General features: G+C 37.2%; 1 protein-coding gene across 8 annotated transcripts in view; it reads right to left on the bottom strand.

Annotated features, from left to right (window-relative positions):
• Positions 1–19,141, bottom strand: part of ptprfb (protein tyrosine phosphatase receptor type Fb) — a 213,093-nt gene that overhangs the window by 24,338 nt on the left and 169,614 nt on the right. For all 8 annotated transcript variants that reach the window (XM_089131383.1, XM_089131381.1, XM_089131382.1 and 5 more), the window contains 4 exons: positions 18,912–18,993; positions 14,568–14,795; positions 6,395–6,555; positions 1,696–1,808 (listed from right to left, as the gene is read on the bottom strand). In XM_089131383.1, coding sequence (XP_088987509.1) covers positions 1,696–1,808; positions 6,395–6,555; positions 14,568–14,795; positions 18,912–18,993 — 584 coding nt within the window. The remainder of the gene's footprint in view (positions 1–1,695; positions 1,809–6,394; positions 6,556–14,567; positions 14,796–18,911; positions 18,994–19,141) is intronic.

Below are 19,141 nucleotides of genomic sequence, written 5' to 3'. Positions count from 1 at the left end.
GTAAAACCCCTATATTAATAAACAGTCACATAATTTGTACCGTACTCATAAACAACACAAAAACAACTCAACCCTGTGTTTCAAAATTGAATCAAACGTTGAAATGTGAAGTGTGCTTGTCGCCACTCTGCTGCCATCTGAAAACCGCTGGCTGTGGCAGCGGGGATTGACGGTAAGAGAGCTGTATGGCTGTTTTGCCTGCGGTAATTATGCGCTCTTCAGGACTGAAAGGGTCTGTAATAACCTGGCTCGACTGCCACCACTCAGCTATTAGAGGAGAGAGAGGCAGGCCTGACATTTTCTCTTAACGTCACAGATCTGCCTCTCATTCACCTTGGGAATGGAAAGCAGGAAGGCTAATTAACAAACAGGGGTTGAAAGAGAGCAAGAGGCCTTCAGGTGAATTGAGTCCACATAAGACACTCAGAGGAGATGGGACGGTAAACGTCCCATCGCTCCCATGGAGAAACGGCAATAAACAGCTGCATTCAGAGCCACCAAAAGACAAATAGTATCTTAAATGCAATGTGCAGCAGAGCGCTTCATTATGCTTTCCCACAGCTTCTGCTTATTCAGTATACTCACACTGAACAAAGCCATAAAACAGCCCATCTCTTTTCACACAAAGATATTAATTAAACATAAAAAAGTACAATATTTAAAAAAAAATGAAGTAGCTACCGTATAATATAGAGCTGCATGATTTTTTTTTGTTGTTCAAGAAACATCGATTCTAAACAGACAGCTAAACAAAATGATATGTCATTTACTAAAGGTTCTGACAAAATGTTAATTGCTGCAGTCTATTTAAAAAGATATATTTCATTAATTTGAATTATCAATGGCTCACTTGTTTCATCACTGGATGAATCAGCGTTTTTGAACGAATCTCTTGAATGAATGATTCAATGACATTAAAAAATGTAATTTGTCGCCAACTACTGGTGTAACAATGCAATTAAAACAATATTTATTTGACGCATCAAGTTACTTTCAAAGAATGATTTAGTCTATTTTTATACCTTAGACATCAATGTTTATAATTCTTAAAAAAAAAAAAAATTGATCCTGTGTGCTTGAAAAGACTTAATACCCATACTTACTTATCAACTGCTCTCTCTGGGTCAACACAGACTCGTAAAGGTTTAATAGACATAGCAGAATCTCTATCATTTAGGAATAATTGAATAGAGGTTGCAATCTTTTAGCAATTAATCGTGCAGCTCTAAAATATAATAAAAAGTAGCTTATAAAAAAATCTTGCTTTCAGATGCATATTTATGACTGAATGCACCATCTTTACGGGTGTGGTGGGAGGGCCGTGAAGATTTGAAGATATGCACAGCAGTGACAGATCGCTCTGATTACAAGACACGCTGTCAGTTCAGTCGGCGTGCGTATACACATCCTGTTTATGCTAAATGACACATTCGGTGGCATATGCTGACGCGTGTTTGCGCACTGAGAAAATAATATCAGGGTTCCTGAACAAGATACAGACGATATAGTGTAATGGATGATGTGAATGCATTGTGTATGTAAAGAAAAGATTGTGGATTGTCCATATGGTGATAGGCTTAAATATCACACACTGAGTCATAGGAAAAGCGTACACGTGCATATGGAGGAGAACACATGGTGCTCTGGCAGACTGGTAATCTGTGTCTACAGTACATATGGTGTACGATGTGTTACCTGGTGTCTGGTAGTTGAGTCTCCTCATTTCTACAGGATCAGACGAGTTGGCCAGGAGACAATCCTTCACACCACTAGAATGATCATCTTTAGGTAGGGGGGATGCCCTCTTCCTGTAATAACAAAATGGAGTCAGCATGAGTATGGCTATTGATTCATTCAGGCCGTGACACCCTCACCAACTGAGGATGGCCAGCAGATTCAAAAGATTCCCGAAAACAAGAAAAAATAAAGACTTTTGAGGGATGGGACAGTGAAATGTGGATATTAGCATCTTTATAATACAAGAACATCAATTAAACACCCTTGTAGAGTAACATTTTGTGTCCTGTGGTGACTTTTTGCAACTTGCTAGTCTAGAAATTGGACAAAACAGTTAGTCAATTGTATTATTCAACAATGTTAAAAGGTTTAGTGCCAGAATGATTAAAAAAATAATAATAAATGAATACTTTTATACAGCAAGGATGCTTCAAAGTGATCAAACGTGACGGTAAAAAATCTTATAATTTTACAAAAGATATCTATTTCAAACTTTCTTTTTGAACTTTGTTCATCAAAGAATATAGAAAACAACAACACGGTTTCCACAAAATCATCTAGCTGTTTTCAACATTGATGATGATGATCATAAATGTTTCTTGGGCATCAAAACAGACAATAAAATGAAATTTCTGAGATTTCGGAGTAATGATGCTGAAAATTTTGACATCAAATATATTTTAAAATATATGGTAACGAATAATATTTCATGTTATATTCAAATTTTCACCTTATTTTTGCCCTGGTGAGCATTAGAGACTTCTCTTACCAATCCCCAATTTTTTTTTTTTAACAATACTGTCATGGTACATTACACTAAATTAGTATACTATCTTAAATTATAATATAATTATAGGAGTTTTCGGGGTACACTAGCATATAAATGACCTCAAAGCTAATAAAGGGCGATTACAAGTCGCAAAACTCCAAATGCGTTTTCACGAGGTCTTAAGATAACATATTAATCAGTCTAAAAAGCACGAGCCTCATTTCCTGTTAAAGCTTCGTTGCTTTTAGTGCACATTAGGATTTCCCTTAGGGATGCGACGGGGTCACGGTGATCTGAAATAAAAGCCAAATAGCGTGTTTGTTCAGCGTCTCGCTCGATTCTGTTAGCAGCAAGCTCACTAAATATTCAGGGTGCGCCGCTTTTGTTTGTGGGGAAAACAAGGCGACCAGGTAATTAGCACATCAGCTGGATGGCACAACACCGGTAATTACGCCACTGTAGCACCTGCACTCCCGAGCGCGCTCTTCCAGCAGGTAAAGCTGTCGCACACACACACACACACACGGAGACGCAGAACATCTGTCAGTGGAAACCCATCCTCAGACGCATGGACACAAATCCCCATCCAAAATGGAATAGCCAACTGCACGGGATATTTCACATTTCACTGCACTCAATTTGTAAGGTTCTGAGCACAGTTTTCTAGCTTTAATAAAGCCTGAATAGCTCAAATGAGGCTGACACCAGAGAGGCGGGCCGCACTGAAGGGTCTTCAGCATATGCCACTTAACAGAGCCGGGCGGATAGCATCGCTAATCACTAAAGCGCTGGACAAGTAACCCCTCACCTTCATTCTACATACAGTAAGTCTCAGCACGCTTCAATTATTCAGTTTAGAGTTAATACAAATGCACCAGAGGCTCAAATGATCCATGGGTTCAGCATGAAACGCAAATATAAAAATAACAGAAAATGGCCATTTTGCTCTGGGAGAGAGCGTGTATATGCATAAGAGATATATTTTGTACATTAGCGGGAAAGAAAAAAAAAAGAAAGAAAAGAAACAGTTCGGTGGAGGGAAATGTCAGCTTTGAAGACGAGAACATTTCTATTTCGCCAGCCGCCGGGCTGGCATTTCCTTTACAATGGGCCATTCAGGGCTCAGGTGAGACAGCAGAAAGGCTGACTGCACACGCTCAGTCTGAGTGACCTTCAGGAGGAGGTGAACGATCAACACGAACAGCACGGAAAAAAAAAAAAACCCAAACAAACGGAAAAACATCCCCAAAAATAAAACATCACGAGCACAACAGCAAAGCATGCACCACTGAAACGACGTAAACCCAATGGACTGGAACTTTTCAAGGGCAGCAGGGTGTGAGGGTGAACTACGCTCAATCTTAAATCAAAATCCAACATCCAGTTTTGGATGAGCTGAACTGAGAGTCATTCAAAACAACATGATAACGAACAGTAACGTGCGGCCACACCCGTCGACCCTGCAGTCTGTGAAGAGTGAGACAGATGACACTTCTGAAATGAAAACCATGACAGAAAGAAACCTGGTCATAATCTGAAGGTACCTACCTCTCCTGTTTGCTGCGTTTGTATGGAGTGGAGGAAGGAAGAGACATGTGATTAGTTGCTGTCAGATATCCAGAGACCCAAATGAGCTGTGTGGCTAACCTTGCGTTTCAAAAACGTCTTTCAGAAATCAGATTTTGTCTTGTTTAAATAATAATTAAAAAATATTTTTTTAAATGAATAAGTACTTATATGGAATGACTGACTAGCACCGCTTCAGTTTAGGTAACTAGGTAATATCTTTTCTGCCCCCATATTTTATCAAAAAAAGAAGTGTAGAAGACAATGTCAAAAATTTAATTTTTCATCTTGTTATATGACATATTATAGACTTCTTCAATTTCTTTACAAACACATATTCATATATCGGTACCATGTCGGTAATCGGCCAATATTAAACTTTTTAAAATGGTTTATTATTGTGTTGAAAGCCTTGTTTTTTTTTTCATCTTGTTAATCTAACAAGACTTATCCACTGCTTCAGTTTATATACAAACACATCATCTTGGGGATATATATCGGTATCACAAGTTATTAATATTAGAGTTTTTTCTTTTTTTTGTGCTGAAAATCTTGTGTCTTTCCATCTTGTTCATGGAGTATTATCCACTACTTCAATTTAACACGTAATCAAAATATATCGGTACCATATCAGTTATCGAATGATATTATATAATTATTTTTTATTTAATTTCTTTGCTTAAAAACACAATTAAATGTGATCTTTCATTAATCTCAAAATAGATATCCATTTGTAATAATGTACATTATAGCTTTGTGAGGTTTAAATTTGCGCGTAGTAGGGCTGTCAAACGATTAATCGCGATTAATCGCATCCAAAATAAAAAATTGTGTTTACATAATATATGTGGGTGCACTGTGTATAATTATATATATATATATATATATATATATATATATATAAATACAGATGCTTGTATATATTTAAGAAATATTTTCATGTATATACTGTATATAGATTTATATTTAATTTATATTATATATAAATATTTTATAAATAAATCATATATTTTTTTCTTAAATATACATGCATGTGTGTGTGTGTATATATATATATATATATATATATATATATAAAATAATTACACACAGTCCACCCACATATATTATGTAAACACAAACTTTTATTTTGGATGCGATTAATCGCGATTAATCGTTTGACAGCCCTAGCGTGTAGCATTTAAAACAATTGATTTTAGTTTTTAATTTTATTTTTGACATCTATTTAATATGTAACCGACCACAACATGAAATGATCTGCATATCGGTATCAGAAAAAATGTCAATATAGTGCATCCCTACATTAAATGTTCGTTTTCAGCAAAGGATCAAAAAGGCTATGACCGCCTCTTAGCAACAAACAATACAGCCACTGACAATATCGCTGTCAGTGTGAACAAACAAAAGATAGAGGCTAGCACTGAAATAGACCAGTTATCATTCCTGTAGCATTATAATAGTAGAGCTACTCGCTGGACTATCTAGCTTTAATAGCATCAGCAGGTTGTGGCGTCACAGCCACATAACCTCTCGCCTGCCGAAACCGAAAGCTGACGCTGCCGTTTCACTGCCGCATCTTCGCTCGTGAACGGCAAAGCTAAAAGAGTGAGTCCTGCGCCGCCAGGGGGGCTGAAATGGTGGATTTGTGTCGAATGTGGAGAAAATCTGAGCAAAACAAACGCAAGGTCTGCTCCGAAGAAAGGGATTTTACTAAGACGGGCTTGAGGGAGTGTAAGTCAGTGCTGTATGAGCGTTGTGAATGGGACCACCGGGTCATGCCGCGAGCTACATGTCTGCCTTATTCGGCTGAGTCAAGATGTCATTATGAATAATGTCCTCCTTTTGTGCTCTCTGTGGGAAAGCTAGCTAAAATTAACCACATCTTGTTCCGTGTACAAAGCAGCCCTGAATTCAGTCACGCTGACGATGATGTGCAGGGGTGCATTTCATCTAAAATCAGACTTTCTCAAGGGCTTATACTTTGAGAGAGTTGCTCTCAGAGATACCGAGAAAAGAAAAAAAGACAAAAAAAAAAAAAAAAAAAATGGTGGGCTTTCATAACCCCATCAACAACAGAAAAAACTAGGGCTGTTAATTAATAAAATACAGAAATATTTACATAGAATGGTGAATATTAAATCTAATTAATCACAACTAATCGAAATGAAGATAATTCAAACACATTGAAATATGGGATCTATCTTATCAGGAGGAACGATTATAAAGGTGCGGTTGCATTTACCGTTGTTCAGTGAATGTTCACAGGCCAAATCCAGTGAACTGTAAACCTCAGAAAGGAGTGTTGGGAAACCTCTTCCTCACCTCTTGAAGAGCAGGATAGCGATAACTATGATGATGATGAGCACCACGGCGAGCACGGGGCCCATGACCCAAAGCATCTCAGGCTGGTCCATACTGCGCTGCATGTTGCTTTCGTCCGTCATCATGATGAGGTCCGAGTATGGGCTGGCTGAGAAGGTCCGCTACAGAGAGAGAGATAGTGTGTGTTAGTCCACAGCAACAAGATACACAAGAGTTACGGCTGTTATGGAGCAAATTGTTTGAATAGAGCTTGTTTGTATGTGATGCTTCATTTGATGTCCTTTAAGCTTAATTATCTGTCTTTGTCCAGACATTTTGAAGATGTCTTAGCTGTGCTAAGAACTTAAATGCTTCCCGTTGTATTTATTTTGACAATGATATGACATTATAGTAGTTTATTTTTTAGGTTAAATTTTCTTATGCTGAAGGCTGCATTTATTTGATCAGAAATACAATAAAAAGAACAAGATTAGGAAATATTACTACTATTTAACATAAGGGGGTGGTAGTGGTTTGGGTGGTGATGGTGCAGTGGATAAGACACATGCCTTTGGTGTGAGAGACACGGGTTCGAATCCACTGAGAGACACCAATGTGTCCCTGAGCAAGACACTTAACCCCTAGTTGCTCCAGAGGCGTGCAACCTCTGACATATATAGCAATTGTAAGTTGCTAAATGAATAAATGTAATGTAAATGTAAATGTATAACATCTTCCTTTTTTCAAAAGAGTTTAAAAAGCAATGTATTCCTGTTTTGTCAACAGTGTTGGGAGTAACGCATTACAAAAGTAATACATTACAGTAACATATTACTTTTTGCTGTAACGCAGTAGTGTAAGGCATTACTAATCAATTTTCAGTAATATTTTACTCGTTACATGTTCAGTGAGGCTTATATTACAGTTGTATTACAGTGAGGCTTGACTTTTAGTTTTAATTGTAAAAAAAAAAAAAAAAATACAGCAAGATCGTGAGACATTAACGAATGGAAAATGCAAGTAGGCTAAGTTACCTGTTCGTGGTCAGTCAATAGCCACGTGTGGTGTCCAAGTTTGTAAATAAAGGCTGATATATCTGTAGCGATTTATTTTCTACAGGAGTGCGGTGAGGCATGATTTCGGCCTCTGTGCTCGCGCTGGCCAGTGGAAAAGCGCCTAATGGGTGAGCATGGCATGAAGAAGACCATATTCGTGAGATGGACGTATGCACATTAGGCTATTCGTTCTGTGTTTTCTTTCTAAACAGTAAACAGTTAGGCTATGTATAGGTGGTATCTGTCATGTTTTCCTCACGCAATCATGTTTTTGATGCGGTGGTGACGTGTTCATGTAGTAAGGGTGGCGATAATAAAGCACCTAAAAGCTGAAAAAGCAAAGATTATGAATATGTCAAATATGCCTATAGCAAGGAGACTTGAATTGTTTAGTAATAAAGATGAAGTTGACGATGCTGACTCGCAATCTTCGCAGTAGGCTAGTGAATGCGAAATGCACATATCATTTCATAAGCAGAGAGCAGTATGTTTTCTTTTGTTTTGAATTGTTCTGTTTACAAGTAGACATTTCAGTATAGATATATTTTTCAGGTCTGTGGAGTAGTCTATACACGCTGAGTTTCGGTATAGCCTATTGGCTATTTATGAGACGCGCACCAGCACGCCCCCGCGCCTTATTGTCTGCATTTACTTCTTAAAGGCAACAGACTATGTGAAAGTTTTAAAGCAGTCTTTTATTGCCAGTTCAGAGCGGTCGTGTCTGTAAATTAGTTTTTTCCTCATAAATGCGAACACGAAAACTAAAATAAAATGAATATTTTAAGTTCTATGGAGACTGGAGAGCCAACCCTTCCTTATCCGATTTGCGCAGTGTAATTAACAGAATTACAAAAAATTGATTTTGCCTCCTATTTTTTGTCACACATGAATGTCGTTACAGCCACAAAGTTAAGTTCTACTTCTGTAGTTATTTTGGTGAAAGTAACTCAAAAGTAATACATGAGTAATGTAACGCATTACAATTCTAAAACAGTAATATTGTAAGGTAATAAATTACTTTTAAATAACAGTAACAAGTAATACCTAATGTATTACAGTTTGGAAGTAACTTGCACAACACTGTTTGTCAAAGCTGAATTTTCTGCTCAATACTCCAGTCTTCAGTCTCACATGATCCTTCAGAAATCATTCTAATATCTACCATGCTGCTCAAGAAACATGTCTTATTGTAAAGGTCACTTGAAAGCCACCAGTGGGCACTTCACATCAGAGTATTGTCATTCCTTCACAAACTACATGTCCCATAACTCATTGCCTAATAATGACTCTTCATCCATTATTACATTGACCCGTGTCTCATTATCTTGTTTAGCTCACCTCATATAAGCCTGGTTTTCTCATTCATTATCTGCAAAGTCTTGTTTACTTGTACTTGTACTTAAATGGTTTAAAGCATTTGCATGAATAAAAGCGTGATCATATATTGGAATGACAGAAAAAAAAAACGGATGCAGCATTAACCGCATCTAAAAAATTTAACTGAGAAAATTATGTGTGAAATGTGTTCATTTTGACAGCACAAAAAAAGGTAACTAAAATAACCTACAACAGGCCCTGCACAAGCACACATCCTCACATCTGTCTCCATGTCAGACCAGGTTCCCTTAACAAGGCTCCCCTTAACCCCTGCCATACACACATTCACCTTTGATTCACACCTCCGAGTACATGTGAACATGTAGAGGAAGATACGCACAAGAAGAGAGTCATTTGTGTGAGAAGAACATGAAGAGAGGACCTGTGCACCCCCCTCTCTCGGTCTCTCTCTCTTTCTGTCTCTTTGATAAATGGAAGCTGAGGAGACAAATCATATCCTCTTCATTAGTGCTCAAACCATGGTGATAGTGAGCTGGCTGGAGGGAGGGAGGGAGTGACAGGAAGAAAAAAGAGCCAGTGTGAGGGGACATAAATGAGACATCTCCCTGCTGTGCCCTCTTCCATGCACGCGCCATGGGACAGGCTCCAATGTTGCCTCAAAAACCGCCAAGAAACAAACATGAAGAGAATGAACGAAAGAAATGAAGGTGAGGAAAGATGGGCCTGCCACTTTCACTCTCTTATTCTGTGTTGAGAGAGCCCATCCACATGGACACTATTTCCCTCAAGGCCAAAACCCCCGTCGGCTTCCTCTCTTCCTCTATCTCTCTTCCTTCCGCTTCGTCCTGTCACACCATAATCCGGATCACTTCCACAGCTCAGCTTGACTCATCTAAGAGCGCACAGATATTAATTGAAGAGATAAGCAGGATATTAGCTGGAGGAGAGTCACAAAGTCGTTGTGTTATCGCACTGCTCATATGACAATCTCACTGTTAACGTGACGCTTTATGTGAGTGCAATGTACTAGAAATACACATTTCACTGCATACTTGTAACTTTTCTTTAGCAAAGACCTGGAAAAAACATTGGCTTATTGGCTTAAGGGCCCGATTTGCTCCAAGCAATGAACTGGTGTGACGTCTAATTGAAGTTGTAAATCTAATTGAAAGAGACGATGATGTTTAATAGTGTAAAGCTGCTTGCTTTTAAACAATCTGTTGTATGAAGTGACATTACTTTAGTGTAGTGCTGAATTGCAGAGCTCATGCAAACATGCACATCGCTAGGATCAGATGCTTTCTTAATCGTTTTCTCATCGTCATTTTTCGCGTGTTTATTTTGTTATTGAAAGGAAGAACGCAGCACATATTCACATAATTCATCTAAACAGCACTCTCAGGGTGGACGCCGTTAGTATGTTCGCTAACAGTAAACCGCTGCTCACTTATTTAATTTAAAATTTCTATTTACCCCAAAGCGAAGAACAAAAAAGGACTATGCCGTGAGTATATCAGGGCATTTAAGCTCAAGCTAGTTGTTGGAATCAGATTCTTCCAGTTTAAAAGTTGCTTTAACCGATTTGATCTACCAGGTTAACATGTTTGTCCACTGTTAATTTAGCTGATCAACCCATCTACACAAACTCAGACCAGCCTATTGTATACAGCCATGTGGTGCAATATTTTAGACCAATGAGAGTTCTCTGTGGGCGGGGCTACAGTTAGGGTCAGTTAGGACTAGGGCTGTTGGAACGAATTCCGAAATTCGAATATAATTCAAATATATATATATATATATATATAAAATACAATTTGAGTATTGCTTTTTTATGTATATTTAAAAAAAATTTTTATATGTAATCTTTTCTTTCTCGCTGCCTTGTCTTACACGCATGTGAAAATGAAATCGTAACACAAGTGTGCACGTTATCTACGCTGTATCATCAACATTACTGTGAAAAGTGGTAAATGTTTAAGTATGTAAAAAGCGCCCATGAAGCGAAAAACGCAAATATCTCAACGGATTTGTCGAGCACCGAGCTTGAACCGTCTAGTCGAACTGAAAAGAACGATATAAGTTTCAGAATTTTTGGTGGTGTTTTCGCGGAGATATTAGCCGAAAACCAACGGAAGCGTTAAACGAATAAAATGTTTATTATATGTCCCTCTAGTGGACAGAACGTGTAACAACAACCGCATGCTATAGTGGCATTGGCGATCCATAAGCCTGTGTAATGTCGTAAATATTAATAATAGGATGAATTTGAACATTTAATATTCAAATATTATTTGAATATTAAATAAAATAAGGGATGGAATTCGAATAGTATTATAGAGGAAGATTGACAGCCCTAGTTAGGACAAAAATTAGATTAATATGGAAGTCATTTCATCGCTTGATATAACACCTCAGCCAGTTAGGACACTGTGTAAAGCAAACCAGAGCAAATCTCACTAAAAATGCTTCATAAATGTCTAGGTCATATTTCATCCCAAAAAAATAAAAATAAAATAATAATAATTACACAAAATAAATAAATAAATCACAGGCAGCAAAGGCACTTTCTATATAAACTAGAAATAAGTACAGTATTCTGTGATATAAACTTTTGCTCCATCTTCTGTATTCTAGTTTTATCTCAAAGCTCTACATTGCAGGATTGTGAATATTATTGGTTTCTTAAATGATAAATTGCTTGTGATTTTCCTCATTTGCAAGTTCCTTTGGATAAAAGCTTCTGCAGAATGATGAAATATAAATGTCAAATGTACAATTAACCACATTACTGGACTACATTAATGAGAATGACATTTTTCACATTACAGTAATGAGAATTCCAACATAAATGCCCATCTTAATAGTCCTAAAAATAGGCCTCTTTTTCATACAATAAAATATGATCCAGAAATTTCTTTGTGAGAATCACCCATCAGAGAGTGCTGTTGTTGTTGTACACCACGGTGCAAAGCGTTTTCTGGCGCTGCGGAGGTGAATGAAACGTCAACGCTCTGCTTCCTCGGCAGTTTAACACAATTTGAGTGCGACGTGTTTAAGTCAGTTAATGTCACTAATGTGTTTCGCATTTCCCAAGGAGAAAAAAACAAAAACAAACACACACACACAGGGAAAGCTGAATACTAACTAACGCAAAATCCATTGAGCGGATAAGGATGTGCTCGCGTCCCGAGGCAGAAGAGGAGCGGTTAACGACATCATCTCAGCGCTGGAGTCTCAATGCGGGCATTCTGCTAATGTAAACACTTTATCTGGCAGAAACAGCTCGGCCGCCACAGGCCCTCCTTCCTAACTTTACCAGCCAGCTGACGCTCTTTCTTTCTCTCCGTTTTGCTTTTTTTCTTGCGCTTCTTTCTGCTCTCTAACGCTCTTTTTCTTCTGGACCGCTGGAACAGCTCTGTTCCTTTCAAACCTGTCGAAGCGCCGCCTCTCGCTCTCGTTTAGCACATCTCAAGCTTGCTTCTCCGCACTTGCTTAACCAGATTCGGTTTACACACTCTATCTATCATCCGATTTCACACTCCTCTGGGCTTGTTTATGTGCCTCGAGCGATGCTTGTACACAAAGACATTCTGTTTTCTCCATGGACATGGAGACATCGGGGTTTACTGGTCCTCGAGATGAACGGAGATGCTCATGGATGTCTTTGGTACGGCTGATTCTCTACGTATAATTACTAACAAAAAATGCTAATGTAGTAATGTCATGAAATAAATCCATTGATGAAAACTGAAGTGAATTAAAAGTAAATTTGCTCACAAAGTCAACAGACCTGTTTCAAGTACTACATAATCTGTTTGATGATTCAGCATATTTTTTTTATCCATTACAGGTTAACATAGTTAATATTCAATGGTGAAGAAGAGGAGATGGCAGACATTTCACTAAGGCCCCGTCCACACTACTGCGTTTTCGTTTAAAAACTGAGACCTTTTGCTACGTTTGCACCTCCCTTCCACACTAAAACGGAAAAAACGAAGACCTAAAACGGAGAAGTTTAGAAACGCTGCAGCTGCGTTTTGCGTTTTGAAACTCCGGAGGGCGTTTTAGTGTGGACGAGACAAAACGGAGGAGTTTACAAACGATGACGCAGAGGCTTACGCTCGGCTCTATGATTGGGTGTCATCAGTCATGACGTGTCCTTCCCTGATTCGCCAACCACTGTTTACACCGGCGGGCGCATGCCCAGTGTTGGTGAATGGTCACGTGATCTGCGTTTTCAGTCGTTTTAATGTGGACGGAGATCAATTCTAATATGCAGACAAAACGCTGGTGTGGACGGAGATCGTATTCGTTTTAATTCTCCGTTTTTAAACGAAAATGCAGTAGTGTGGACGGGGCCTAAATTTAGACCACATTGAAAACTGTTATCGACTATCATGCTCAATGAAAAAGTTAGTGTTTGAGGTTGTTGAAAAAGTACTGTATTACCAAGCATAACAAAAGTATTAAATAAGTAATTCATTCTTAAAATATATCATTATTTTTAATATATAGTATATCATTTCTAATGTGTTTTTTAAATATAATTATTTTACAATTATTTGATATTGTTTAATTAATATTACTATAATTATTAAATAGACTCTGGTCACATTTTATTTGGTAAATGTCGAGATTATTTGAAAAATGATTTTACCCCATTCTAGTCTGCATTTTCAATCCCAGTCCAATAGGTCTTTTTAATTTTTTGAATATAATTATTTAATGCATTTAATTTCGTTGATTTATTCATTTAACTTAAAGTTGTATTCAAAATATTATTATTACTGAATTGCATTTGGAAACTTGGAAAATTTCATGATTTTCTAGAGAGTTGTTATTTTTACCCGTCCTAGTCTATAGTTTCAATTTCAATGGGCTTGTGTTTCTGTCCTGAGCACTAGGCTTCATGTGTTATAAAGAGCTGTTCATTCATTTCCTATGACAGCTCCGCAGCAGGAGAGCTACTGGAGTGCCGGATCTGAAGGGCGCACCAGCGTTAGATGTTGAGGATTCTCGGCGATACCATTCTCTAGCCACCGATAAATGGTCTTATTCTTTTGATCCTTACACACACCCAATCTAAACGTTTTCAATCCATCCGTGGGCTTGTTAAACCTGTATTAATTAAAGAGGTGTCCAGGTACAGTCTCTGCTGATCAGGAACGTCTCGTGGAAGTTCGAGCGAACGAGTCAGGACGAAAAGGTTGACTGTTAAGAAAAGGAGGGGCAGCAGGGCCTTTGAAGTGCTGAGTGAGGAACTTGTCCCCCTCTTCTCATAAAGCATGGAGGACAGATTAATGCCTAAGCTTTAGGAATACTTAAGAGTCAGCTTCAAGGGAATCAGGACAAGCCTCCGTGCTCCCAAAGCCCTGCCACGCAAATCCATTCTGCTGCTCTTTCCACAGAGCCGAGATGGAGGAGCTCAAAGTGCCAAACACTGCTGACGTTCTCATGAGAGGAAATTATGAATATTTATCCAACTCTGGTCCTCTGGTGGTCTGGGCTATAAGTTTCAGCGATGATTACTTTCAGGGCTGTGAGGGTGCAGAGTTCGATTCTTTGATTTGTTTGAGAAGCAGATGGGCTGAAGGGAGCCGGCGAGGCGTTTAAGCTAATGCTTGTTCGACAAACAAAGCTTATTGAGCTTTGCTGCTTATTAGGACGAGGCTTTGGCAAGAACTGCTTGTGTATCTGCAACTCGCAATGAAATTTACGGAGAAGCTGAAGACGGCAAACATACAAACGTACATGTGGGGTCCCCCATGTAGTTCAAAAATAATTATTATAACCTGTAATACCTGTTTCTCATTTGCAGTAATAGGGTATTGGTCCTTGAGTTCGGCCATGACAAAGCACTGGTAGTTTTGGCTGTTCGAAAGGGGCCGGTTGTAGAAGCCGGAGTACGTCTTCTCGTCGCCCAAGGTGAAGGTGTCTGGGAGGGAGAGCAGCTTTGCGGCGATGTATGGCCTTACGGTGTCCGAGTGACGTCGTCTCCTGAGCAGAGCTCCTTCGGTAGACTCCAGGAGCTGAGGAAGAGATCAGACACGGATGGATTAGTACATAAAAGCCACAGGCTCTCAGTGTTGTGTGGAAAACTAATGCCAAGTTGGTCAATGCTTTTATTTGAATTGCCTGTGAATATAAAAGCATTCAACTTGTCAAAGGGCTTCTCTTTGTGTTCGTGATGTACTATTGTTTTTTTTTGTTTTTTTAAATGTTTTTGAAAGTCTCTTAAGGTCAAAAAGGCTGCATTTATTGATAATTTAGAAAACTTTTTCAATTTGAATGCTAGAAAACTGTAGGCTGTAGTAACTAATAGTGCTGACAGTCACTCGCGATTGAGCGCCGAACTGATGTGATTGTGCTGTATTGTTGGGGGAGGGGGGGCCTCAGTGCGCCATCAAGTAGGGGCGTGTCCAGGAGCTCAGGGGCTCCAGTGTGTCATTGAGCCCTGTTTTAGCCCCGCCCAAAAAATCCGGAAAATAGCAATGATGAAAAACTGTTTAACGGTCTAACTCCACATTTCAGTACTTCACAGTTCACAGTCTTTGTAATATGTTTTAGCAATACATATGTAACATTTACAATGTGTTTAGAATTTTTTTTAGAATTGCCTTTTCAGCGACTTTAAACACTGCGCCATTGTCTTAATGTCCGCATGAGGAGGAGCGCTTTTGTTTCACTATCAGTTCAATTTCACCAAAAATGTTGATGCCTGGTTGAAAGGGATAAGCGGATGATCAAACCGAATGCATTTTTGGTCTTTTTAAACGAGACGCGCATAATAGTCATAGACTGTAAGAAAATATGGACGTAATGTCCATGATGTCACCCATTTTTTTTGGTCTCATTTTTGAATGAATGAATGAAAAAAGTTTATTTCGAACATGTAGAAAACAAAAAACAAACAATACATAAAACAAAGAGAAAAAAAAAACAACAACAATTTTTTTTAACTTATACATGTCCGAAAAGGAGTAGGAAGAAGCATAAGCTTATTCAATCCTACCCCATCTTCAACTAATTATAACTAATTAACCAGTTGACTGAATATTTTGATTTATTTGTCTCTAAACACCAAAAACAACATACATATCTACCTATGTGTATATACATCTTCAAAAAAAAAATTACATAAGAGAAAATAAATAAAAACTAATAATAATAATAAGAGAGAAAAAAAAGAAAAATATATAAATAAACTATCACCTAACTAATAATCTTCATCCTCTCTATACCTTTCAAATATCATATTTTTACAATGCTTTTTAAACTTTTTAAAGTCATACTTGTGCATTGTTTAAGTACTGAACTTAATCTGTTCCACAACTTCACTCCACATATCGAAACACAAAAACTTTTTAATGTTGTACGTACACATAATTGTTTAAAGTTGCTCTCACCCCTAATGTTATATCTCCCTTCTCTATTAAAAAACAGTTGTTGAATATTACCAGGGAGTAGGTTATTTTTTGCTTTATACATTATTTGTGCTGTTTGAACATAAACCAGATCAGTAAATTTCAACGTCTTGCATTTTAAAAATAATACATTTGTGTGATCTCTATAACCAACACCATGAATCATCCTTATGGCTCTTTTTTGCAACTTAAATAAAGATAATAGTCTAACATGGGGGGTATATGGGTTTGACTCATTTGCAGCCTGTCTGTAATGGTCAGTCGATGAATTTGCAGTTTAAGTCACTTCTGAGTTGGTTTCATTGATTGGATGAATGGAAAAAGAAGGCTGGGTCTCGAGCGTGACACTTTGAAAAAGCTGCGAGATGTATTTAAAGATGATCATCTTGCGCATATTTAAAAAGAAAAACTATTAAAAAGCTTACTGTAAACGGCACCGAGCATACACCTCATGTCCATAATAACTCTACGATTACTGGTAATTTACCAGTATTTAGTTAATTTAGTTTACCAGAAAAGACTGTGTGTGAGAAAGGGCTACTTAACATGTTTGGCTTCATATTGTCAAAGGCAAATATTTTGGGCCACACAACAACTGTGGTCTTTCTTCATTACCCACAGTTGTACTGGTGAATCCAAGGGCGAGGTATGCCTCGTCATATTTTCCTGTCTTTTCACCGCATAGTACTGCTGTCTACTGGAAGTGTTTTCATAAAGCCAATGTTGCAAATCCATTTATCCTTTGTGTTAGTATTTTAGAAACAGAACAGGAGTGATGGACAGAATCACTCATTATAATGGGTTCTAGGGTTTTGGTATTTGTGCATTTCATGAGTAGATTCATGAAGGAGATTGCTGGTTCTATCAGAAATGTACAACACTAAATGCACTAAAAATAACATTACAAAGTCCAGAAATCAATTTCAGTAGTACACCGAGTTTAATTTATTGAAATAGAACTCGTTTAATGTAATAGTTTTATCCTAACCTACTATAATACAATAAATTGTTAGTTTCTAGAGTATTTACCTTAGTAAATGCATATGTAGATCCAGCACCATATCACCTCTAATTTAACAAAAACAACTGAATTACTAATCAACTATAGATGTGTCTTTTGTATTAGGTACATCCATGCCATGAGATGTTTCAAAAAGTGGTGGGGCAATATCGACCCTGGATAAAAAAATTTCCCCCCATCCAACCCGCAAATTAGGCATATGCTGACTATACACTGAATACAATCCCATTTAAACATATATCATAAATGTGCATAAATAATATCTGGAAAAGAAATTATTTATTTGATTATTTTTTATTCGACTACAGTGAGACATATAAACCTGAAGAGAAACACAAAATTTGCCTCTGTCAATAATTCTTTGATAAAAAAAGCAGCCTTTGTGAGCATAAGAGACTTTTAAAAACATAAAAAGATGTTTTAAATAGTAGTGTATAATATATATATTTTAAAATGTAAGAAAATATTGTAATAATTTTCAAAACACATTAAATCTATAGGTCTGTCAAATGATTGATCGCGATTAATCGCATCCAAAATAAAAGTTTGTGTTTACATAATATATGTGGGTGCATTGTGTATAATTATTTTGTATATATATATAAATACACACACATGCATGTATATTTAACCCTTATGCTGCATTAGGGACATTTTTGGTCTTTTGCAGTTTAATTTCTTTGACCATTTTGGCTGTTTTAATGCAAATGGTATGAAATTTGGCAAAATTGTGACTTTTTGGATACATGTAAAAAATGTGATCCCATTTTGCAAAATATGTATAACACACACTGTGTAGATCAAATAGTAACACTCAGCACCATAAAGACCAAAAATGGCCCATTGAAACCCATTAAAACGTTGTTTAAATCCGAGGCTGTCAGTAATACATGAAACATGATTTTTGCACAAACATCCTTTCATTTTGAAGCAAAAGCATTATGTTTGCATTATATAGTGTATTCCACCAGATGACGTCACTACATATTTATTCCCTATGGGTGGAAATGCACCTTATTTTAGGCAATAGGCAATGTTTAATAGGTGGCCATTTTTGGTCTCTAACGCGCTAAGTGGGATTTTTTGCAAAGTGGGACTGTGATAATCCAAATCTAAAGTTTTCTCTTTGCATTTAGTTCACTGAAAATAATTGAATTTTTGTGTTTTTTCCTCTTATACAAATCGATGGTTTCGCAAACAAAACTGGTAATTAAAGGGTTAAAATCCTGAAATTGAATACATTTTTGGTAGTTATGATGAGGACTGATGCTGGTTAAAAGATTTAACTTGGTAAAAGTGGAAAATAATAATAATATATAATATTTTAGGCAATGTTTAATATGTGGCCATTTTTGGTCCTTAATGCACTCAACGGTGTTAAAAATATAATGCAGCACAAGGGTTAAGAAAAAATATTGTTTATACTGTATATAAAATATTGATATTTACATATAATATAAATTATATATAAATCTATATACATGAAATATTTCTTAAATATAAACAAGCATGTGTGTGTATTTATATATAAAATAATTATACACAATGCACCCACATATATTACGTAAACACAAACTTTTATTTTGGATGCTAATAATCGCGATTAATCGTTTGAAATCACATTTTTAAAATGTCCTTTATTTCCAGGTTTGTCATGACTCATGAATACAATTAAAACCAACAAAACAGTAATAACTCACGTCATCCAGCTCCATCTCATCAGGATTAATCCACTTACGAGATGACGTGGGAGACGTGGGCACGACCACAATGTAGTAACACCTATACAGAAAAAAAACATTGTTAGCATGTACACCTTTACTACTCAACTGCACTACAGCAGCTTGAACAAGTGCCACAATAGATTTGAGCTGGTGGGAATTAGAAGCGACCCATTCGAGGTGTGTGAATGCGTAGAAAAACTGATGAC

This window comes from Pimephales promelas, chromosome 5 (assembly GCF_988280905.1).
Source record: "Pimephales promelas chromosome 5, fPimPro1.hap1.1, whole genome shotgun sequence".
NCBI lineage: Eukaryota > Metazoa > Chordata > Actinopteri > Cypriniformes > Leuciscidae > Pimephales > Pimephales promelas.
This window is presented reverse-complemented; position numbering and strand designations above follow the sequence as displayed.